Here is a 24,924-nt window from a genome sequence, read left to right as displayed (position 1 = left end):
CCGTATTTGATATATCTTTCATAAATAAATAATACATTTTGAATCTTATTGTCAAGTATAAAAAAAACTAAAATTTTAGGAGAACTGAGTATTATTAGAAAATAAAAGCAGTTCACACAATTCTGACACTTGCAGGGTATTTATTAGAATTTGGTTGCATTACATTACATATATCACAAGAGTGGCAATGTACAAACAGAATGTTAAAATTAGTAAAAAGTAATTAATTTCTTATTGTTCCTTGAAATGTTTCTGGATCCAGGAGAGAATGTCCTCATCGATATGAATGGAAAGAGTTCCATCTGGATTGATGGGAACAGCGACAGGGAGACGAACATTCATCCTTGACAGTGTCATCTAGAGCAGCAGGAACAAAAAGAATTTGTTGAATTTTCTTTTTATATCTCTGTGAGAGTCATGATTTAACTGAAATATATTTCACCTCTGGAATCCTAGCAATGACATTCAATGATCTCTGATTTGGCAAGGCTGCAGTCAGTTCAATCTCTTTCTCACTGTTCTTTGCTCCTTCAAGTCTAAAGCCCGTCTGGAAAGCTGCCATATAGATGTGCTTAGACAGCCTAATTGTGAAGGGATGCACAAAGAAGAGCAGATTAAACCAGTGCCATTTTCTAAACTATACAAAACATTTGTACAATACTGAACATTACTTTTTGGCGTATGTGGAGACAATTATTGGCAGCCTCTCCCATTCCAGCTCTAGACGTGCAGCAGGGAATTCACCCAGGACACCGGCTTCAGCTTTAGCAGTGACTGCATACTGTTGGCATTCTTGACCCCAAGCAACCTTGGCCTGAAAAAGGACATTTGTGTTAGAAAAATTGTATTGATGTCAATGATTTAATTCATTAATTCAAAGTTCGCAAATATGCGTATTTGGCCTGTCCGAGGAGAGGGCTCTGGGCTCGGAATTTGCAACGAACCCAGAGTACTCCCCCCAACCCTGGCTAGGATAGAAATAATCAAGAGTACGTAGTTGGGGTGGAGGAAGGATACTGGAAAATTGTCATGGAACTGAGGTAAATCGGCTATATATATATATGCATGCATCTTCTCACGCTGATTGCGTAGATTATCTGAACGTGCTCCTCCCAAACTTTGTTAATAAAATATCATCTTGAGAAATTAATTTCAATAATTGTTCTAAATCTTGTCTCTTTTTTTATTCAAAAAAGTTCCAGTCTTACAGTGACTTTGTGCTTGCTCAGCAGGGCACCATCAGCACAGATCTTCATGTTGTCATTTTCAGCGATGGAGGAAACAACGAGCTGCACTCTTGCTGTTGGCTTGTCAAAGTAAGCAGCAAGTTGGTAGCCCAGCAGCTTGTGGTCAACTCTCACAGCACGGGCAATGACAGCAAAAACAGGTGGAAGATTATTTCCGAGGAACTTAGCCTGAAAGCATAAACCATAATCAATTTAAGTGGATTTTAGTACAAAATGTCTCCTTTGTGGTATATGTTATTAATGACACTAATTGATTCACCTGTTTCTGGAGAGTCTCAAAGCTAGATGCAGTGCTTCCACTGCTTACTGCCTTTGAAGCGCCATGGGGTGCCAAGAACTGCAAGCAAAGAAAAGTTTTGTAATAAATAATCGATATAATCTAAAGTAATAATATAAACAAATAGTCGGTTTAGTACTTACCCGATCTTTGTGGAATTTCTTGAAGGGCTCCATGACAGTGACAGTCTAAAAATCCATATAAAATGATTCAGTGAAAACATATATTTATGACACAAATATTGGCTACCTAACCAACATGCTACATTCCACGTCCTCACCTTACTCATACGAGAGTTGGACATGGATGAGCTTGAACTGCTGCTGCTGCTGCTGCTGCTGCTGCTGCTCCTGCTCCTGCTCCTGCGGCTCCTGCGGCTGCTACTGCTGCTTTCAGAAGAACTGGCTGCATTTTTGTCTTCAGTCTCCAGGATTTCCCTCAGTTTCAACAGGAAGGCCTTTCCTTCTGGAGTCTCCTCATCAATGAGGCTGATTTGCTTAAGGAGCCTCTGAGCAGCTCTTGGACCAACTTGGACTTCAAGCTCCAGTCTTTCAACTGCAGGACCTTCAGCTAAAGCCAAAATGACAATTATTATTTTGTCTGCAATATTTTTAGTTATTTTCTCTGTAATTAATCATCTTCTCTGAATGAATACCTCTTGTCAGTGCAGCACGGGCTGAGTGCTGTCCAATTATGTAGAAGAGAGGAGAATTTCTGATAAAAGCAGCATTGTGAGAGTGCACCTCAACGCACCCCTTGATTTCAATGTATGGGACAGCAAGACAGAGAGTCTTGTGATATGGAGCAGCAGATCTCGCACCAGTCTCATCTGGTATTTCAGAGGACTGAAAAGAAAATTAAATATTATAACAAGCCTTGCAATTTGAAAACTTTAAGCAAATGAATGCTCTGCATACAAACAAATATCTATCATGTGTGTGTTCAAAATTTACCGAAGAATCAGAAGGATTCTGGGCATTTTGCATGGCCGACTCGGGTACTAAGGGAACAGTCCTCTCAGCGTTGGGCTCTTCAATGTTTCTGACCACAGCATGAGTCTCAAAGCTGTTGGAACAAAAAAAAGCTGGGTCACATCTCACTTCCAGAAATCTTTTGTAATTGTTTAAGAATTTTTCAGAATGTTTGCTACACTGGTCTGATTTCATTACCTCACATCAGCGATGTGTTCAGGAAGCTCAACAGGCAGAGCCTCCACCTTGTAGTTGCCCTTGAGAATGTCTGCTCTTGCGACCATTTTTCCAGGGACAATTGTACGAATCTTTCCTCTTGCCATAACAGAGGCTTGGATCAAGGCAGTGTTCACTCCCATCACAGCAAAGGTCTGAAGTGCAACACTGAAATAAGAATAAGGGAGATTGTTTGTAAAACGGTTGTCATGTACATTATATCTCATCTTCATGAATGTAGCTGCAAAGGTCTACCTTGGTCTAGCTTCAGCTTGGAGTTGAACATCAGTCTTCTTGAGCTGCTCAAGAGTCATAGTCTCAATCTGCTCAGGGAGAGGAGGTGTAATGGTGGCCTTAACTAGAAGGATGAACAGAGCAACATCAAACTTCAAAGTGACACCCTGATATCCAAGGAAAGGATAAAAAATATTACGAAAAAAACATACCATTGAGACTTGCAGCAGCAACAGCAGAAGTGTACAAACTGAGCTCCATGGGCATACCAACTGCTGTTGGCAAGATACGACGCACTTCAGATGCAAGCAGGGGTTTGGCATACTGGAAGGCAACTCCTTCCTGCAAAGCTTTAAGGGCACGCTTCAACTGTTCACGTGGTTTGGGTCCAGTGACCATCTGGGGATAGTGTTTATAAGAAGTTTATTCTAATTGTGAGATCTATTTTTGAGACAGATAACAAAAAATATGGTAATATTAAAGAGAAGACATAAAGTACAACACAGTACCGGTATTGCTTCTTCAATGAGGGTCTTGTCAATGTTGAAATAAGCCACTTCTTGTCCAAGTAATTTGATATAGGCTGAAGCCCATGGCTGATTTGTTGGCAAGGTCTTCCAGTTTACGAGCTTGAGAAGTTAAAAAAGAGAAGTCATACACATATGCCTATGTCATGCTTATAATATTACTTAAAAGTACACAATTATACTGTACACTAGACATGAAAACTTACAGCTCCTAGAGTGCGCTTGATCTGTGTGATACGGTCAACACTTTCATCTGCAGCGGGAGATTTCAGAAGAGCCTCCTGGATTCCTTCAGTTCTCACACCGATCTGTACAAGAGAATCAACTGAGTGAAGACTGACATTTAAACATTTAGAACCATGAACATGTTTTTTAATAACTCTTGCTTGTCCCACCTCAAGAACATCTGCAGCAGCTCCAGCCAGGTAAGCACGTGCTTTAGCTACAACAGCTCTGGGCAGGATGGTGGCAGCATCATTGATCATGTAGGCACTACCAGCAGCTCCAATCATGAGAGGAGCTGCACCGGGACAGAGGTAAGAATCCAAATAATGTGATTTGTTTATGTCAGGAGAATGTTTTACACATTTTAAGAAATACCCAAGACACTGATTTTAGCTCTCTTATAAAAATGGCTAGACTCACTATGATAAAAGTCCCGCTGAATGGCTCTGCTGAAACGGAAGCTAAGCCTTTCCAGTTTGCGACTCATGAGCTTGATGGCAACATTAGCTGCACCCGCACTGAAATGGACAACCATGATTACCTCTGGCTTGTGCTTATTTTATGTGATGAAGTAAAATCTGTGAGAAATTATTTGTTCTTACACAGATGCCATATCCGGAGCAGTGATTCTGGTCAAGGACTTGATGTGGGAATAAGCAAAGCTTGCAACATGCATGTTAGTCTCAGTCTTCAAGGCACCAGCAAGATTGGAGACGAGAGCCACTGAGGGCTTGGACTCAAACAACACAATACAAGCAACCATACGCACTTCAGGGTGGAGAGTCCTGTCCAATACAAGCTGCAGGGCCACTGGCTGAACCTGAGGCATGAAACAAGTTTAGTAAATTATTGGAAGACAATGTGTGTACTCTTTGTAATTTATTCAAACAGTGTCTGGCACTTACCAGTTTGTGCTCTTTCTTGGCAATGTTCCTCATGGCCAAGACGGCATCAACCTGGACTCTAAGAGGCAGAGAAGTATCTGCAGTTCTCAGTCCAGGTAGGTGCTTCATGATGGTTTTAAGACTAGCAGGGTGACCAGCATTGCCCATAACTTTCAGAGCCAAAGTGATTTCAGGAATGTCTTTCTTTGAAATGGCCTCTGCGGCAATATCATGGATGGGCTGAGGAGTTTGAGGTACATACAGTTAGAAATATAAAATATTATAGTATGTCCAAATGTATGGAGGTCTTGAGATGTTTACCTTGAGGAGCTCGGCGGGGCAAGTGGGAACTGCAACACAGTGTTTGGCAATCATGGAACCATATCCAAGCATGACGACTTCACGCAGAGCTGGGATTGTGGCGATTTTCTCGTGCATAGCCAAACTCTATTCAGCAACATACAGAAATGATTCATTTGATTTTGGTAAGATTTGAAGAAGAGCACTTTGATTATAGTAAGATTTACCCACAGCTGTCAACTGGATGGTCTCCAAATCAGCAGTGACCATTTGCAGAGCAACCACAACAGCCTGAATGAACTCAGGAATGGTAAGTTCACCAGCCAGGAACTTCTCCTTGATGAATTTTACAATGGCTGGTGTGCCAACAGCAGGAAGAGCATCCAGAAGCCAGCGCCTAACAGATGAATTGTTTTAAAATATATTCATAAAAAAAATGTGTCTTTGAACTATATTCCGATGAACATATTGCTCAAATATTGTACCTGTAAACTGGTTTGTCCTTGAACTGAGCCCATATGGCTTCAATATTCTCCAAGGTGGCAGCACGCAGGAGCTGGATAAGCTCAAGAAACTTAAGTGGAGCATCATCATGGACCATAGCCACATTGTTTTCAACAAGGTGCTTTAAGACCTCAGTAATCTAGAAAGAGTAAGGGCAACACTCAGATAACGTTTTCATGGATCAAAGGCTTTGACTTGGAGACTGTTAAAGATGTTAAGTAATGAATTATACCTGGGCTGGCGCATCACTGATCTTCAGAAGTTGAATGGGGGTCTGAAGAATTTCAGTTGAAAACTCATACTGCAAAGATCCACGGGCCAAGTAATCAGCTTTGTTTGGAACAACAGGCGTCTTCTCCATCTCAACAAAAGTCAAGGTTTGACTGAAAAAAATGTTTTATTTATTTCTTAGTAATATTGTTACTTCATATTTTAAAGAGAAATCTCACAGAGGATCAATCTTACTTTGCTTCCATCTGGGCAGCACCATGGATCTCATTGAAGGGTGAAAACTGATGCACTTCCTGAACTGTTGCTTCAGCAATCAGTACACCGGCGGCAGATGGTTTCATGATGTAGTTGTAAGATGCCGTTTCAATCAGACTCTTGACCCTCTGTTGGGAAAAAGGTATGTGAGCATTTGATTCATGGCATTTTCATTATATTGAGTAAATATTTTAATTAAATCCAGTCTTCTTCATTATACCTTTGTGCATTCAGAACATCTCTCAGTGTACGCCAAACCGACGTCCTTCATGATTCTCTCCTGACAGTGGTTCAGATCCTTAGACTTGGTGACAATAATGTGGTTGGCCTTTGGATCTTCACTGATGACGTAGTGGGTCCTGCACACTCCCTGAACTCCATCCTTGAAGAACAAGTAAAAAAATTAGATTGCAGAACTCAAAATGGATCAAGTGTACTAGGATCACTTTCTCACCTCTTGCAGCTCATAGATGTTCTGGGTCTTCTTGAGGTTGAGCTGAAGGATGTTGAGGATTCCTCTGTGCAGGTTCAGTACTGTAGGGGAGACTTCTGCAGGGGCGAATACCTTTCCAACTACACCATTAGCATACTCAAACTTGATGGGAATCTGAAGCTGAGCAGCAAGAGCTGAGGTGAGCTTAGTGGCAGGAACAAATGGATCCTTGGGCCAAATACCAGCATACTCGTGGAGTTGAGGATCCATGAGCTGAAAAGGAATATTTTCTCTTAAAACAAGGGAATGGTTGCTTTTAGCAGTCAATGCTTGCTAACGCATTTTTTTGTTTTTCCAAAGTGTTGAACACCTACAAAGTTTACAGTTCATAATGGTCATTACCTGCATCATGAAGGTGTTCTGTGACACGGCACTAAGGTGAACCTTGCTGCTGACTTTTATTCCTGCTCTGGCCAGACCTTCTTGAGGAAGACCACCCAAGAGCAGACCCTCATACTTGTACACGTAGGTCTTATCAGGGGCAAACTCAGGAACTGAAAATGGTAGATTATTTATTTGGTTGAGTTAAAGAAAGTATGCAATAGTTGTAAGGTAGGTACCCATTTACAAATTACCAAATTACAATTTTGTTACTTACCAAGGTTGATCTGTTGACATGCTAAAAGAAACACATGAGAAAATATGCTTTAAAAAAAACTTAATTTTACATTTAAGAGGTTCTAATTGACTTTCTTAAAGATAAATATATTAAGAAAAGAGATACAGGAACTTCTTAAGTTCAAAACATAAAACTTACCCACAAGGGCTACAGTCAGGGCAAGCACAACAGCTCTCATGGCTGATGGTTTGTGAAGAGCTTCTCAGAGAATCAGATCTTTTATATTATTTTACTGCTGACCCAGTAATCATTTTTAAATTATTTATTAACAGATGTCTTTAAACATAAAAAAGACTGTTGGGTCAACCTCTGAACATCAATATCAATTAGAGGTTAGGTTACCCTGCACTGTCATGTCACCCTCAAGAGCAATGACCAACATCAATTTTGTATTCGTCTTTATTTGCCAGAAGGTTGATCAGGAAAATGTATCTAAGCCTAATTCTTATATATATATATATATGTACACAGTATATGTAATAATGGAAAATATTATGAGTCCACTGCAAAATTAGCAGTGTCTCTGGATTTATTATTTATGTATCTGTATGAGTAAAATGTATGTTTTTTATTTATTCTACTACCTACTGACAACATTTCTTGCAAAGGTCAAATGGAAATATAGTAATTTAAAACATTTATTTGAAGAAAATTACAACTGGTCAAAATAACGAAAAAAGATGTTCTGCTTTTAGACCTGAATAATGCAAAGAAAACAAGTTTATATTCACTTTTAAACAACACAACACTGTTTTAACTTAGGAAGAGTTCAGAAATAAATATTTGCTGGAATAAGCCTGATTACCAATCACAGCTTTCATACGTCTTGGCATGCTCCCTATCAGTCGGTCACATTGCTGTTGGGTGACTTTATTCCACTCCTGGTGAAGAAATTAAAGCAGCTTGGCTATATTTGATGGCTGGTGACCCTCTTGCTTACATTCCAGAGGTTTTCAGTAGGTTTCAGGTCTGGAGATTGTGATGGCCATGACAGGGTCTTGATCTGGTGGTCCTCCAAACACACCTTGCTTGGCCTAGCTGTGTGGATTGGAGCATTGTCCTGCACAAAAAAAAAAAAAAAAAAAACCAGTCCTTCGAGGTGGGGAACATTGTCAGAGTAGAAGGAAGCAATTTTTCTTTCAGGATAATCTTGTATGTGGCTTGAGTTACAAATCCTTCACCAATACATATATGCCCAATTGCCTTACTGACGAACCACCAGATCATCACCAATCCTCCACCAAATGACATAGTGCGAGACTGTGGGTTGTAGGCCTCTCCAGGTCTCTGTCTATTAGAGGTGTTGGGCAAAGACTCATCAGAGAAGATCAGAATCAGGCCGATCAGCTCTAAAAATGTTCCCCAACTCGTATATGTGTATATATATATATACAATTATGATTTATATATATTAAGCTCACTGATATTTTAAATATATTTGTGGGATTCATAGGATAGTAGAAGGATCTTAGTTAGCATTTAAAATTTAAATACTTGAAATGTGTTTTTTTGGTTGTGGGACAGCAGTTTGCAGCAATTCTGTAAAATGGCCCATATTTATCAAATATGTATTGAAATTAAAATTCTGGATGCGCTTGGTCAAAAGCTGAAACAAAAAAATACTTTTTGAAAAATATAGAAAATATATTACAATAATATGAACTTTCAACATATTAGTCGCAGCAGGCTGGTTTAAGCAAAGATGAAGCAAGGTCTAAGTGCAGTAATTTTAATTACAAGAACAAACTCAAATCTTTACAAAATAGAATATCTGGAAAAAGGAAAACAAGCAGAACAAACATGTGACAATGTAGAGCTGACAATGAACTGAATGACACGCAGGTTTTAAATACACAGCAAACACAGGAACTAATTAATGAGATACACCTGAATATAACTAACTCGATCAGTTACCATAGAGACAAACAGGGAGGGAACTGAATTAATTAACCATCTGACAGAAAAAAATTTGAACTGAAATATAAACATGAATCGAAACACACACAACCCGTGACATGGCGGTACAGGCAGCTCAGCCCCTGTGTCGCTGTTAAATTATGAAGGTAAAATGTGGAAAGGATAAAAACATATTATTTTATAAATGTTGCAATTAATCGCTGGTATTATTTTAATACCTCATCATTTGTCTTTACTCATTTTTGAATGCAGCTGTATATTCCATTTGAACCATGTTTTGATATTGGCCTAATGCCTATAAATGCCAAACTTTTAGCCATCTACAGTGATCACTCATAACAGAGTGGATTAATTTATTGGAAAAGACCATCAGAAATTGCTTTGTTTTCATAGGGTCACTGAGGTAAAGGGATCCACTGTCCTGTGGGTTGCTCAGTTCTATTGGATATCCCAGTATCATTTGATACACTTTGCTCTGCTTTTTTGTAGCTTTTTGCTCTCAAAATACACAATATAGACAGATTTGGCATAAGACTATCAGGTTTAGGTTAGGTCACCCTGGCTAATGTCATCCACACTTGTTAAAGTTAATATTAGTTTGAGGACCATGTCAGTTTCACTTGAAATATTTTATAATTGTTCATTTTAAAATGTTTTACTCCTAATCAAAGTAATTTTCAGTAGCTCCGGCTGATTGCTAGTGAAATATTTAGGACTGTGCATGTTTTGGTGGCTCTATCAGCCAATCAGCATTGTCATGATATGATCGACTTATGGCACTTTTTTGTAGCTCTAGCGCTGTTAGTTAAATAACAATAACTTTAACAGCTTTATCCATCACTTCATTGAGGACATAGTTCCTAAGAAGTCAGGTCGATACTCTGGTGACATGGTGCCATGACAACAACCTCTCTCTCAATGTCAGCAAAACTAAGGAGATGATTGTGGACTTTAGGAGGAGACCGAGGGAGGAGCATGTACCCCTGCACATCAATGGATCTGTAGTGGAAAAGGTCAGCTGTTTTAAGTTACTCGGGGTCAACATCAGCAATGACCTTACCTGGTCTGCTCACACAGACAAGGTGGTCAAAGCGGCCCGGAAACGCCTATTCTTCTTGAGGAGACTGAAGAAGTTTGGCATGGACCCAGTCATCCTCATAACTTCTATAGATGTACAATTGAGAACACACTGACTGGCTGTATCACAGTGTGGTATGGGACTAACTCCAATTGAGTTAACAATGTCTTTAAATGCCAATCCCAATGCATATTTTTCATTATCTATGTGTATATTAAAATCACCAACAATTAGTACTTTATCTGCAGCCAATATTAATTCTGATAGAAAATCCACAGATTCTTTGATGAAGTCTGTATGGTGGCCTGTATACAGTAGCCAGCACAAATCTCAAACATGATTTATCATTTTCAACACTAGATATTGTTATATTAAGCACCAACACTTCAAAAGAATGATATTTTAAACTAGACTTATTAGTAATTCTGAAAATATTACTATAAATTACTGTACAACAACACCTCCCCCTTTGCCTTTCAGACGAGGTTCATGTTTATAACAGTAATCTTGGGGGATGGACTCATTTAAAGTAATGTAATTGTTTGGTTTTAACCAGGTTTCTGTCAAACAGAGCACATCTAGGTTATGGTCTGTAATCATATCATTAACAATAAGTGATTTTGATGTGAGAGCTCGAATATTCAGCAACCCGAGTTTTATCATTTGTTCATTTGTATTATATCTGTTTTTTATTTGTGGAACATCAATTACATTTGTACCCTTAGATGGGTTTGGAAATTTTTTGTATTTCCTAATTCGAGGAACAGACACCGTCTCTATATGATGATATCTAGGTGAAAGAGTCTCTATATGATGGGATTTATCTGACCTGATGTTAGACAGCTAGCAGACGGTCGGTTAAGCCAGTCTGTCTGCTTCCTGACCTGAGCCCCAATTCATGTTTGAGACTATATGCCATATTACTAGAGAGAAGAGCAGCACCATCCCAGGAGGGATGAATACCATCTCTTTTCAACAGGTCAGGTCTGCTCCAAAAACTTTTCCAATTGTCTATGAATTTTATATTATTTTTGCGGACACCAATTAGACAGCCAGCCATTGAGTGATGATAATCTGCTAACTATCTCATCACTCCTGTGAACAGGAAGGGGGGCAGAGCAAATTACAGTGCCTGACATCGTACTTGCGAGTTCACACACCTCTTTAACGTTCATTTTAGTGATCTAATTTTAGTGATCTCCGACTGATGGAGTCGAACATCATTAGTGCCGACGTGAATAATAATCTTAGAGAATTTACGTTTAGCATTAGCCAGCACTTTTAAATTTGCTTTGATGTCAGGCGCTCTGGCTCCCGGCAAACATGTGACTATGGTGGCTGGTGTCTCTATTTTCACGTTCTGTGTTATAGAATCGCCAATAACTAGGGCACATTCAACAGGATTCTCAGTGGGTGTTTCACTGAGTGGGGAGAACCTGTTTAATGTTGTAATTGGAACGGAAGAGCGGTGTTTTGTCCCGCGACTATCATCGCACCGTCACCCAATTGCCCTGCTGCACGGGCTCTACTTCCGCCGGAACTCGAACAATGTACAGTGTTCACTAAACTAGTCGCATCCAAAGCAGTATCTAAAGCCCTTGCACTCTTACTATCCTCAATTAAAGTTTGGATGCGTGTCTCTAGTTCTGAAATCTTCTCCGTCAGCCTGACTATCTCCCTGCATTTATCAAATGTAAATCCTATGCTGACAGAGAAAGCTATGCTATGCATGTTACATGAAGTGCAAGTGACAATAAGAGGAGAAGACATGACTTACCGTGTTTGTTGACTGGCGTGAGCAAATTAAATAAATAAAGAGCGCACGGAAGGCACGCTTACAGGCTAGCGAAATACTAGTGTTTTGTGCTAGCAATTAATTAGATTGAAGCTACAATCACAGGTTAATATGTGAATGATGTTGAGTAAGTTATATTTAGCTTAAACAACAGTGAATGATAGTAAAAAGAGATTCAAAACAGTAGGGCTGTAATCTCCCAGTCGCTTGTTGGTCGATACGTTCTGGCATGACCAAAAATTCTGATTGGTCGATTTTTTGCGCGTTCATTTCATCAGTTTTGCCTCGTTTATTTCATCAGGTGGAAAGCACTAATTGCTAATGGGGGTGTTTTTAGAGCACCCCTGTTTCACAGGTAACCCCCTTTGGTTTCACTTCTTTTGGATTAGCCCAACCATCGGAGAAGAGAGACAGATTGAAGAAAGTAGGCTACTAGAAGGTTTGCTGAATATTATTTGAGAGCGTTTAATTCATAGTCAGTCCTCTTCTACCCTGTCAACAAAGACATCGGCAGTGTGGCAGCATTTTTTTTTTGTATAGAAAATGGGAAAAAATGATTGGAGCCTAATGCGCAATGCGCTGTGCCCACTGTTTGTATTAGTTTTGATATGCTTTATTTTTTAGTTATGCACTTTATTTCGTTTATGCTCTTGATCTGGTTTGTTTAATAAATATTCTTTTTTTATTAAATTGGACATGCATTTTGTGTCAAAGAGTAAAAGCTTTAAAGGAACACTCAGACTTTTTGGGACTTTAGCCTATTCACCTTATCCCCCAGAGTTAGATAAGTCCATACATACCTTTTTCATCTCCGTGCGTGCTATAAGTCTGTTTGACGCACCCACCGCTAGCCTAGCTTAGCACAAAGACTGGATGTAAATGGTTGCAGCTAGCATACTAATCCAAATAAATGACAAAATAACGCTAACATTTTCCTATTTACATGTTGTGATTTGTATAGTCACAGAGTCTACAAAACACAAAGTCAGATGAGAGACAGACATATTTTAACCGTATAAATACTGGGAACTATATTCTCTGAAGGCGAAGCACTGCTACTTGGGCGGAGTGATAACCGCAGCACCTGAGACGCGCCGTGGTGAGGCGCATTCTTACTATAAAATAAAATATTTTATATTATTATATATAATATTATATGTGCATTTCTGATATTGCGGTCATGCAGGTTTGTTAACATAAAACTCATGGCCACAGTTGATGTGGTTCCCTCAAAATAAGAATTCATGGCCATAAGAAAAATATGTCATTCCCTCAAAATAGGATCTTGAAGCCACGACTTCACATCACGAGGCCACAACATAAAAATGTTGTTGTTACCTCAACAAAATGATATTTTGGCCATGACATATCACGTTCCCACAAATTAATATGTCGTGACTCGCGACCACAACAAAACTATGCAAACCGAACATGTCCCCTCTCAGTCACCGTATTTGATATATCTTTTATAAATAAATTATACATTTTTAATCTTATTGTCAAGTATAAAAAAACCTAAAATTTTATGAGAACTGACTATTATTAGAAAATAAAAGCAGTTCACACAATTCTGACACTTGCAGGGTATTTATTAGAATTTGGTTGCATTACATTACATATATCACAAGAGTGGCAATGTACAAACAGAATGTTAAAATTAGTAAAAAGTAATTAATTTCTTATTGTTCCTTGAAATGTTTCTGGATCCAGGAGAGAATGTCCTCATCGATATGAACGGAAAGAGTTCCATCTGGATTGATGGGAACAGCGACAGGGAGACGAACATTCATCCTTGACAGTGTCATCTAGAGCAGCAGGAACAAAAAGAATTTGTTGAATTTTCTTTTTATATCTCTGTGAGAGTCATGATTTAACTGAAATATATTTCACCTCTGGAATCCTAGCAATGACATTCAAGGATCTCTGATTTGGCAAGGCTGCAGTCAGTTCAATCTCTTTCTCACTGTTCTTTGCTCCTTCAAGTCTAAAGCCCGTCTGGAAAGCTGCCATATAGATGTACTTAGACAGCCTAATTGTGAAGGGATGCACAAAGAAGAGCAGATTAAACCAGTGCCATTTTCTAAACTATACAAAACATTTGTACAATACTGAACATTACTTTTTGGCGTATGTGGAGACAATTATTGGCAGCCTCTCCCATTCCAGCTCTAGACGTGCAGCAGGGAATTCACCCAGGACACCGGCTTCAGCTTTAGCAGTGACTGCATACTGTTGGCATTCTTGACCCCAAGCAACCTTGGCCTGAAAAAGGACATTTGTGTTAGAAAATGGTATTGATGTCAATGATTTAATTCATTAATTCAAAGTTCGCAAATATGCGTATTTGGCCTGTCCGAGGAGAGGGCTCTGGGCTCGGAATTTGCAACGAACCCAGAGTACTCCCCCCATCCCTGGCTGGGATAGAAATAATCGAGAGTACGTAGTTGGGGTGGAGGAGGGATGCTGGAAAACTGTCATGGAACTGAGGTAAATCGGCTATATATATATATATATATATATATATATATATATATATATATATATATATATATATATGCATGCCTCTTCTCATGCTGATTGGGTAGATTATCTGAACGTGCTCCTCCCAATCTTTGTTAATAAAATATCATCTTGAGAAATTAATTTCAATAATTGTTCTAAATCTTGTCTCTTTTTTTATTCAAAAAAGTTCCAGTCTTACAGTGACTTTGTGCTTGCTCAGCAGGGCACCATCAGCACAGATCTTCATGTTGTCATTTTCAGCGATGGAGGAAACAACGAGCTGCACTCTTGCTGTTGGCTTGTCAAAGTAAGCAGCAAGTTGGTAGCCCAGCAGCTTGTGGTCAACTCTCACAGCACGGGCAATGACAGCAAAAACAGGTGGAAGATTATTTCCGAGGAACTTAGCCTGAAAGCATAAACCATAATCAATTTAAGTGGATTTTAGTACAAAATGTCTCCTTTGTGGTATATGTTATTAATGACACTAATTGATTCACCTGTTTCTGGAGAGTCTCAAAGCTAGATGCAGTGCTTCCACTGCTTACTGCCTTTGAAGCGCCATGGGGTGCCAAGAACTGCAAGCAAAGAAAAGTTTTGTAATAAATAATCGATATAATCTAAAGTAATAATATAAACAAATAGTCGGTTTAGTACTTACCCGATCTTTGTGGAATTTCTTGAAGGGCTCCATGACAGTGACAGTCTAAAAATCCATATAAAATGATTCAGTGAAAACATATATTTATGACACAAATATTGGCTACCTAACCAACATGCTACATTCCACGTCCTCACCTTACTCATACGAGAGTTGGACATGGATGAGCTTGAACTGCTGCTGCTGCTGCTGCTGCTGCTCCTGCTCCTGCGGCTCCTGCGGCTGCTACTGCTGCTTTCAGAAGAACTGGCTGCATTTTTGTCTTCAGTCTCCAGGATTTCCCTCAGTTTCAACAGGAAGGCCTTTCCTTCTGGAGTCTCCTCATCAATGAGGCTGATTTGCTTAAGGAGCCTCTGAGCAGCTCTAGGACCAACTTGGACTTCAAGCTCCAATCTTTCAACTGCAGGACCTTCAGCTAAAGCCAAAATGACAATTATTATTTTGTCTGCAATATTTGTAGTTATTTTCTCTGTAATTAATCATCTTCTCTGAATGAATACCTCTTGTCAGTGCAGCACGGGCTGAGTGCTGTCCAATTATGTAGAAGAGAGGAGAATTTCTGATAAAAGCAGCATTGTGAGAGTGCACCTCAACGCACCCCTTGATTTCAATGTATGGGACAGCAAGACAGAGAGTCTTGTGATATGGAGCAGCAGATCTCGCACGAGTCTCATCTGGTATTTCAGAGGACTGAAAAGAAAAATTAAATATTATAACAAGCCTTGCAATTTGAAAACTTTAAGCAAATGAATGCTCTGCATACAAACAAATATCTATCATGCGTGTGTTCAAAATTTACCGAAGAATCAGAAGGATTCTGGGCATTTTGCATGGCCGACTCGGGTACTAAGGGAACAGTCCTCTCAGCGTTGGGCTCTTCAATGTTTCTGACCACAGCATGAGTCTCAAAGCTGTTGGAACAAAAAAAAGCTGGGTCACATCTCACTTCCAGAAATCTTTTGTAATTGTTTAATAATTTTTCAGAATGTTTGCTACACTGGTCTGATTTCATTACCTCACATCAGCGATGTGTTCAGGAAGCTCAACAGGCAGAGCCTCCACCTTGTAGTTGCCCTTGAGAATGTCTGCTCTTGCGACCATTTTTCCAGGGACAATTGTACGAATCTTTCCTCTTGCCATAACAGAGGCTTGGATCAAGGCAGTGTTCACTCCCATCACAGCAAAGGTCTGAAGTGCAACACTGAAATAAGAATAAGGGAGATTGTTTGAAAAAAAGGTTGTCATGTACATTATATCTCATCTTCATGAATGTAGCTGCAAAGGTCTACCTTGGTCTAGCTTCAGCTTGGAGTTGAACATCAGTCTTCTTGAGCTGCTCAAGAGTCATAGTCTCAATCTGCTCAGGGAGAGGAGGTGTAATGGTGGCCTTAACTAGAAGGATGAACAGAGCAACATCAAACTTCAAAGTGACACCCTGATATCCAAGGAAAGGATAAAAAATATTACGAAAAAAACATACCATTGAGACTTGCAGCAGCAACAGCAGAAGTGTACAAACTGAGCTCCATGGGCATACCAACTGCTGTTGGCAAGATACGACGCACTTCAGATGCAAGCAGGGGTTTGGCATACTGGAAGGCAACTCCTTCCTGCAAAGCTTTAAGGGCACGCTTCAACTGTTCACGTGGTTTGGGTCCAGTGACAATCTGGGGATAGTGTTTATAAGAAGTTTATTCTAATTGTGAGATCTATTTTTGAGACAGATAACAAAAAATATGGTAATAATATAGGAGAAGACATAAAGTACAACACAGTACCGGTATTGCTTCTTCAATGAGGGTCTTGTCAATGTTGAAATAAGCCACTTCTTGTCCAAGTAATTTGATATAGGCTGAAGCCCATGGCTGATTTGTTGGCAAGGTCTTCCAGTTTACGAGCTTGAGAAGTTAAAAAAGAGAAGTCATACACATATGCCTATGTCATGCTTATAATATTACTTAAAAGTACACAATTATACTGTACACTGGACATGAAAACTTACAGCTCCTAGAGTGCGCTTGATCTGTGTGATACGGTCAACACTTTCATCTGCAGCGGGAGATTTCAGAAGAGCCTCCTGGATTCCTTCAGTTCTCACACCGATCTGTACAAGAGAATCAACTGAGTGAAGACTGACATTTAAACATTTAGAACCATGAACATGTTTTTTAATAACTCTTGCTTGTCCCACCTCAAGAACATCTGCAGCAGCTCCAGCCAGGTAAGCACGTGCTTTAGCTACAACAGCTCTGGGCAGGATGGTGGCAGCATCATTGATCATGTAGGCACTACCAGCAGCTCCAATCATGAGAGGAGCTGCACCGGGACAGAGGTAAGAATCCAAATAATGTGATTTGTTTATGTCAGGAGAATGTTTTACACATTTTAAGAAATACCCAAGACACTGATTTTAGCTCTCTTATAAAAATGGCTAGACTCACTATGATAGAAGTCCCGCTGAATGGCTCTGCTGAAACGGAAGCTAAGCCTTTCCAGTTTGCGACTCATGAGCTTGATGGCAACATTAGCTGCACCCGCACTGAAATGGACAACCATGATTACCTCTGGCTTGTGCTTATTTTATGTGATGAAGTAAAATCTGTGAGAAATGATTTGTTCTTACACAGATGCCATATCCGGAGCAGTGATTCTGGTCAAGGACTTGATGTGGGAATAGGCAAAGCTTGCAACATGCATGTTAGTCTCAGTCTTCAAGGCACCAGCAAGATTGGAGACGAGAGCCACTGAGGGCTGGGACTCAAACAACACAATACAAGCAACCATACGCACTTCAGGGTGGAGAGTCCTGTCCAATACAAGCTGCAGGGCCACTGGCTGAACCTGAGGCATGAAACAAGTTTAGTAAATTATTGGAAGACAATGTGTGTAATCTTTGTAATTTATTCAAACAGTGTCTGGCACTTACCAGTTTGTGCTCTTTCTTGGCAATGTTCCTCATGGCCAAGACGGCATCAACCTGGACTCTAAGAGGCAGAGAAGTATCTGCAGTTCTCAGTCCAGGTAGGTGCTTCATGATGGTTTTAAGACTAGCAGGGTGACCAGCATTGCCCATAACTTTCAGAGCCAAAGTGATTTCAGGAATGTCTTTCTTTGAAATGGCCTCTGCGGCAATATCATGGATGGGCTGAGGAGTTTGAGGTACATACAGTTAGAAATATAAAATAATATAGTATGTCCAAATGTATGGAGGTCTTGAGATGTTTACCTTGAGGAGCTCGGCGGGGCAAGTGGGAACTGCAACACAGTGTTTGGCAATCATGGAACCATATCCAAGCATGACGACTTCACGCAGAGCTGGGATTGTGGCGATTTTCTCGTGCATAGCCAAACTCTATTCAGCAACATACAGAAATGATTCATTTGATTTTGGTAAGATTTGAAGAAGAGCACTTTGATTATAGTAAGATTTACCCACAGCTGTCAACTGGATGGTCTCCAAATCAGCAGTGACCATTTGCAGAGCAACCACAACAGCCTGAATGAACTCAGGAATGGTAAGTTCACCAGCCAGGAACTTCTCCTTGATGAATTTTACAATGACTGGTGTGCCAACAGCAGGAAGAGCATCCAGAAGCCAGCGCCTAACAGATTAATTGTTTTAAAATATATTCATAAAAAAAATGTGTCTTTGAACTATATTCCGATGAACATATTGCTCAAATATTGTACCTGTAAACTGGTTTGTCCTTGAACTGAGCCCATATGGCTTCAATATTCTCCAAGGTGGCAGCACGCAGGAGCTGGATAAGCTCAAGAAACTTAAGTGGAGCATCATCATGGACCATGGCCACATTGTTTTCAACAAGGTGCTTTAAGACCTCAGTAATCTAGAAAGAGTAAGGGCAACACTCAGATAACGTTTTCATGGATCAAAGGCTTTGACTTGGAGACTGTTAAAGATGTTAAGTAATGAATTATACCTGGGCTGGCGCATCACTGATCTTCAGAAGTTGAATGGGGGTCTGAAGAATTTCAGTTGAAAACTCATACTGCAAAGATCCACGGGCCAAGTAATCAGCTTTGTTTGGAACAACAGGCGTCTTCTCCATCTCAACAAAAGTCAAGGTTTGACTGAAAAAAATGTTTTATTTATTTCTTAGTAATATTGTTACTTCATATTTTAAAGAGAAATCTCACAGAGGATCAATCTTACTTTGCTTCCATCTGGGCAGCACCATGGATCTCATTGAAGGGTGAAAACTGATGCACTTCCTGAACTGTTGCTTCAGCAATCAGTACACCGGCGGCAGATGGTTTCATGATGTAGTTGTAAGATGCCGTTTCAATCAGACTCTTGACCCTCTGTTGGGAAAAAGGTATGTGAGCATTTGATTCATGGCATTTTCATTATATTGAGTAAATATTTTAATTAAATCCAGTCTTCTTCATTATACCTTTGTGCATTCAGAACATCTCTCAGTGTACGCCAAACCGACGTCCTTCATGATTCTCTCCTGACAGTGGTTCAGATCCTTAGACTTGGTGACAATAATGTGGTTGGCCTTTGGATCTTCACTGATGACGTAGTGGGTCCTGCACACTCCCTGAACTCCATCCTTGAAGAACAAGTAAAAAAATTGGATTACAGAACTCAAAATGGATGAAGTGTACTAGGATCACTTTCTCACCTCTTGCAGCTCATAGATGTTCTGGGTCTTCTTGAGGTTGAGCTGAAGGATGTTGAGGATTCCTCTGTGCAGGTTCAGTACTGTAGGGGAGACTTCTGCAGGGGCGAATACCTTTCCAACTACACCATTAGCATACTCAAACTTGATGGGAATCTGAAGCTGAGCAGCAAGAGCTGAGGTGAGCTTAGTGGCAGGAACAAATGGATCCTTGGGCCAAATACCAGCATACTCGTGGAGTTGAGGATCCATGAGCTGAAAAGGAATATTTTCTCTTAAAACAAGGGAATGGTTGCTTTTAGCAGTCAATGCTTGCTAACGCATTTTTTTGTTTTTCCAAGGTGTTGAACACCTACAAAGTTTACAGTTCATAATGGTCATTACCTGCATCATGAAGGTGTTCTGTGACACGGCACTAAGGTGAACCTTGCTGCTGACTTTTATTCCTGCTCTGGCCAGACCTTCTTGAGGAAGACCACCCAAGAGCAGACCCTCATACTTGTACACGTAGGTCTTATCAGGGGCAAACTCAGGAACTGAAAATGGTAGATTATTTATTTGGTTGAGTTAAAGAAAGTATGCAATAGTTGTAAGGTAGGTACCCATTTACAAATTACCAAATTACAATTTTGTTACTTACCAAGGTTGATCTGTTGACATGCTAAAAGAAACACATGAGAAAATATGCTTTAAAAAAAACTTAATTTTACATTTAAGAGGTTCTAATTGACTTTCTTAAAGATAAATATATTAAGAAAAGAGATACAGGAACTTCTTAAGTTCAAAACATAAAACTTACCCACAAGGGCTACAGTCAGGGCAAGCACAACAGCTCTCATGGCTGATGGTTTGTGAAGAGCTTCTCAGAGAATCAGATCTTTTATATTATTTTACTGCTGACCCAGTAATCATTTTTAAATTATTTATTAACAGATGTCTTTAAACATAAAAAAGACTGTTGGGTCAACCTCTGAACATCAATATCAATTAGAGGTTAGGTTACCCTGCACTGTCATGTCACCCTCAAGAGCAATGACCAACATCAATTTTGTATTCGTCTTTATTTGCCAGAAGGTTGATCAGGAAAATGTATCTAAGCCTAATTCTTATATATATATATACACATATGTACACAGTATATGTAATTATGGAAAATATTATGAGTCCACTGCAAAATTAGCAGTGTCTCTGGATTTATTATTTATGTATCTGTATGAGTAAAATGTATGTTTTTTATTTATTCTACTAACTACTGACAACATTTCTTGCAAAGGTCAAATGGAAATATAGTAATTTAAAACATTTATTTGAAGAAAATTACATCTGGTCAAAATAACGAAAAAAGATGTTCTGCTTTTAGACCTGAATAATGCAAAGAAAACAAGTTTATATTCACTTTTAAACAACACAACACTGTTTTAACTTAGGAAGAGTTCAGAAATAAATATTTGCTGGAATAAGCCTGATTACCAATCACAGCTTTCATACGTCTTGGCATGCTCCCTATCAGTCGGTCACATTGCTGTTGGGTGACTTTATTCCACTCCTGGTGAAGAAATTAAAGCAGCTTGGCTATATTTGATGGCTGGTGACCCTCTTGCTTACATTCCAGAGGTTTTCAGTAGGTTTCAGGTCTGGAGATTGTGATGGCCATGACAGGGTCTTGATCTGGTGGTCCTCCAAACACACCTTGCTTGGCCTAGCTGTGTGGATTGGAGCATTGTCCTGCACAAAAAAAAAAAAAAAAAACCCAGTCCTTCGAGGTGGGGAACATTGTCAGAGTAGAAGGAAGCAATTTTTCTTTCAGGATAATCTTGTATGTGGCTTGAGTTACAAATCCTTCGCCAATACATATATGCCCAATTCTAGCCTTACTGACGAACCACCAGATCATCACCAATCCTCCACCAAATGACATAGTGAGAGACTGTGGGTTGTAGGCCTCTCCAGGTCTCTGTCTATTAGAGGTGTTGGGCAAAGACTCATCAGAGAAGATCAGAATCAGGCCGATCAGCTCTAAAAATGTTCCCCAACTCGTATATGTGTATATATATATATATAAAATTATGATTTATATATATTAAGCTCACTGATATTTTAAATATATTTGTGGGATTCATAGGATAGTAGAAGGATCTTAATTAGCATTTAAAATTTAAATACTTGAAATGTGTTTTTTTGGTTGTGGGACAGCAGTTTGCAGCAATTCTGTAAAATGGCCCATATTTATCAAATATGTATTGAAATTAAAATTCTGGATGCGCTTGGTCAAAAGCTGAAACAAAAAAATACTTTTTGAAAAATATAGAAAATATATTATAATAATATGAACTTTCAACATATTAGTCGCAGGCTGGTTTAAGCAAAGATGAAGCAAGGTCTAAGTGCAGTAATTTGAATTACAAGAACAAACTCAAATCTTTACAAAATAGAATATCTGGAAAAAGGAAAACAAGCAGAACAAACATGTGACAATGTAGAGCTGACAATGAACTGAATGACACGCAGGTTTTAAATACACAGCAAACACAGGAACTAATTAATGAGATACACCTGAATATAACTAACTCGATCAGTTACCATAGAGACAAACAGGGAGGGAACTGAATTAATTAACCATCTGACAGAAAAAAATTTGAACTGAAATATAAACATGAATCAAAACACACACAACCCGTGACATGGCGGTACAGGCAGCTCAGCCCCTGTGTCGCTGTTAAATTATGAAGGTAAAATGTGGAAAGGATAAAAACATATTATTTTATAAATGTTGCAATTAATCGCTGGTATTATTTTAATACCTCATCATTTATCTTTACTCATTTTTGAATGCAGCTGTATATTCCATTTGAACCATGTTTTGATATTGGCCTAATGCCTATAAATGCCAAACTTTTAGCCATCTACAGTGATCACTCATAACAGAGTGGATTAATTTATTGGAAAAGACCATCAGAAATTGCTTTGATTTCATAGGGTCACTGAGGTAAAGGGATCCACTGTCCTGTGGGTTGCTCAGTTCTATTGGATATCCCAGTATCATTTGATACACTTTGCTCTGCTTTTTTGTAGCTTTTTGCTCTCAAAATACACAATATAGACAGATTTGGCATAAGACTATCAGGTTTAGGTTAGGTCACCCTGGCTAATGTCATCCACACTTGTTAAAGTTAATATTAGTTTGAGGACCATGTCAGTTTCACTTGAAATATTTTATAATTGTTCATTTTAAAATGTTTTACTCCTAATCAAAGTAATTTTCAGTAGCTCCGGCTGATTGCTAGTGAAATATTTAGGACTGTGCATGTTTTGGTGGCTCTATCAGCCAATCAGCATTGTCATGATATGATCGACTTATGGCACTTTTTTGTAGCTCTAGCGCTGTTAGTTAAATAACAATAACTTTAACAGCTTTATCCATCACTTCATTGAGGACATAGTTCCTAAGAAGTCAGGTCGATACTCTGGTGACATGGTGCCATGACAACAACCTCTCTCTCAATGTCAGCAAAACTAAGGAGATGATTGTGGACTTTAGGAGGAGACCGAGGGAGGAGCATGTACCCCTGCACATCAATGGATCTGTAGTGGAAAAGGTCAGCTGTTTTAAGTTACTCGGGGTCAACATCAGCAATGACCTTACCTGGTCTGCTCACACAGACAAGGTGGTCAAAGCGGCCCGGAAACGCCTATTCTTCTTGAGGAGACTGAAGAAGTTTGGCATGGACCCAGTCATCCTCATAACTTCTATAGATGTACAATTGAGAACACACTGACTGGCTGTATCACAGTGTGGTATGGGACTAACTCCAATTGAGTTTACAATGTCTTTAAATGCCAATCCCAATGCATATTTTTCATTATCTATGTGTATATTAAAATCACCAACAATTAGTACTTTATCTGCAGCCAATATTAATTCTGATAGAAAATCCACAGATTCTTTGATGAAGTCTGTATGGTGGCCTGTATACAGTAGCCAGCACAAATCTCAAACATGATTTATCATTTTCAACACTAGATATTGTTATATTAAGCACCAACACTTCAAAAGAATGATATTTTAAACTAGACTTATTAGTAATTCTGAAAATATTACTATAAATTACTGTACAACAACACCTCCCCCTTTGCCTTTCAGACGAGGTTCATGTTTATAACAGTAATCTTGGGGGATGGACTCATTTAAAGTAATGTAATTGTTTGGTTTTAACCAGGTTTCTGTCAAACAGAGCACATCTAGGTTATGGTCTGTAATCATATCATTAACAATAAGTGCTTTTGATGTGAGAGCTCGAATATTCAGCAACCCGAGTTTTATCATTTGTTCATTTGTATTATATCTGTTTTTTATTTGTGGAACATCAATTACATTTGTACCCTTAGATGGGTTTGGAAATTTTTTGTATTTCCTAATTCAAGGAACAGACACCGTCTCTATATGATGATATCTAGGTGAAAGAGTCTCTATATGATGGTATTTATCTGACCTGACGTTAGACAGCTAGCAGACGGTCGGTTAAGCCAGTCTGTCTGCTTCCTGACCTGAGCCCCAATTCATGTTTGAGACTATATGCCATATTACTAGAGAGAAGAGCAGCACCATCCCAGGAGGGATGAATACCATCTCTTTTCAACAGGTCAGGTCTGCTCCAAAAACTTTTCCAATTGTCTATGAATTTTATATTATTTTTGCGGACACCAATTAGACAGCCAGCCATTGAGTGATGATAATCTGCTAACTATCTCATCACTCCTGTGAACAGGAAGGGGGGTAGAGCAAATTACAGTGCCTGACATCGTACTTGCGAGTTCACACACCTCTTTAACGTTCATTTTAGTGATCTAATTTTAGTGATCTCCGACTGATGGAGTCGAACATCATTAGTGCCGACGTGAATAATAATCTTAGAGAATTTACGTTTAGCATTAGCCAGCACTTTTAAATTTGCTTTGATGTCAGGCGCTCTGGCTCCCGGCAAACATGTGACTATGGTGGCTGGTGTCTCTATTTTCACCTTCTGTGTTATAGAATCGCCAATAACTAGGGCACATTCAACATGATTCTCAGTGGGTGTTTCACTGAGTGGGGAGAACCTGTTTAATGTTGTAATTGGAACGGAAGAGCGGTGTTTTGTCCCGTGACTATAGCATCGCACCGTCACCCAATTGCCCTGCTGCACGGGCTCTACTTCAGCCGGAACTCGAACAATGTACAGTGTTCACTAAACTAGTCGCATCCAAAGCAGTATCTAAAGCCCTTGCACTCTTACTATCCTCAATTAAAGTTTGGATGCGTGTCTCTAGTTCTGAAATCTTCTCCGTCAGCCTGACTATCTCCCTGC

The 24,924-nt window shown here is 39.3% G+C and overlaps 1 protein-coding gene across 1 annotated transcript; it reads right to left on the bottom strand.

The window, feature by feature from the left end:
- Nucleotides 1-231: 231 nt before the first annotated feature.
- Nucleotides 232-20,418, bottom strand: LOC306988211 (uncharacterized protein; the record flags this gene model as incomplete). The annotated part of the gene is made up of 56 exons (XM_079593014.1): nt 232-357; nt 443-581; nt 672-814; nt 1,209-1,415; nt 1,507-1,584; nt 1,668-1,712; nt 1,805-2,094; nt 2,180-2,369; nt 2,478-2,589; nt 2,694-2,879; nt 2,967-3,069; nt 3,158-3,344; nt 3,455-3,574; nt 3,679-3,780; nt 3,868-3,992; nt 4,118-4,215; nt 4,300-4,517; nt 4,603-4,821; nt 4,903-5,028; nt 5,113-5,278; nt 5,367-5,524; nt 5,618-5,768; nt 5,851-5,999; nt 6,092-6,253; nt 6,326-6,577; nt 6,707-6,858; nt 6,963-6,983; nt 7,122-7,181; nt 13,467-13,578; nt 13,664-13,802; nt 13,893-14,035; nt 14,475-14,681; nt 14,773-14,850; nt 14,934-14,978; nt 15,071-15,348; nt 15,434-15,623; nt 15,733-15,844; nt 15,949-16,134; nt 16,223-16,325; nt 16,414-16,600; nt 16,712-16,831; nt 16,936-17,037; nt 17,125-17,249; nt 17,375-17,472; nt 17,557-17,774; nt 17,860-18,078; nt 18,160-18,285; nt 18,370-18,535; nt 18,624-18,781; nt 18,875-19,025; nt 19,108-19,256; nt 19,349-19,510; nt 19,583-19,834; nt 19,964-20,121; nt 20,220-20,240; nt 20,379-20,418. The coding sequence occupies 56 exons, from the start codon at nt 20,416-20,418 to the stop codon at nt 232-234; spliced, it is 8,130 nt and encodes a 2,709-aa protein (XP_079449140.1).
- Between the last annotated feature and the right edge of the window lie 4,506 nt (nt 20,419-24,924).

Source organism: Phoxinus phoxinus (assembly GCF_949152265.1).
Source record: "Phoxinus phoxinus genome assembly, chromosome: 20".
Classification (NCBI taxonomy): Eukaryota; Metazoa; Chordata; class Actinopteri; order Cypriniformes; family Leuciscidae; genus Phoxinus; species Phoxinus phoxinus.
This window is presented reverse-complemented; position numbering and strand designations above follow the sequence as displayed.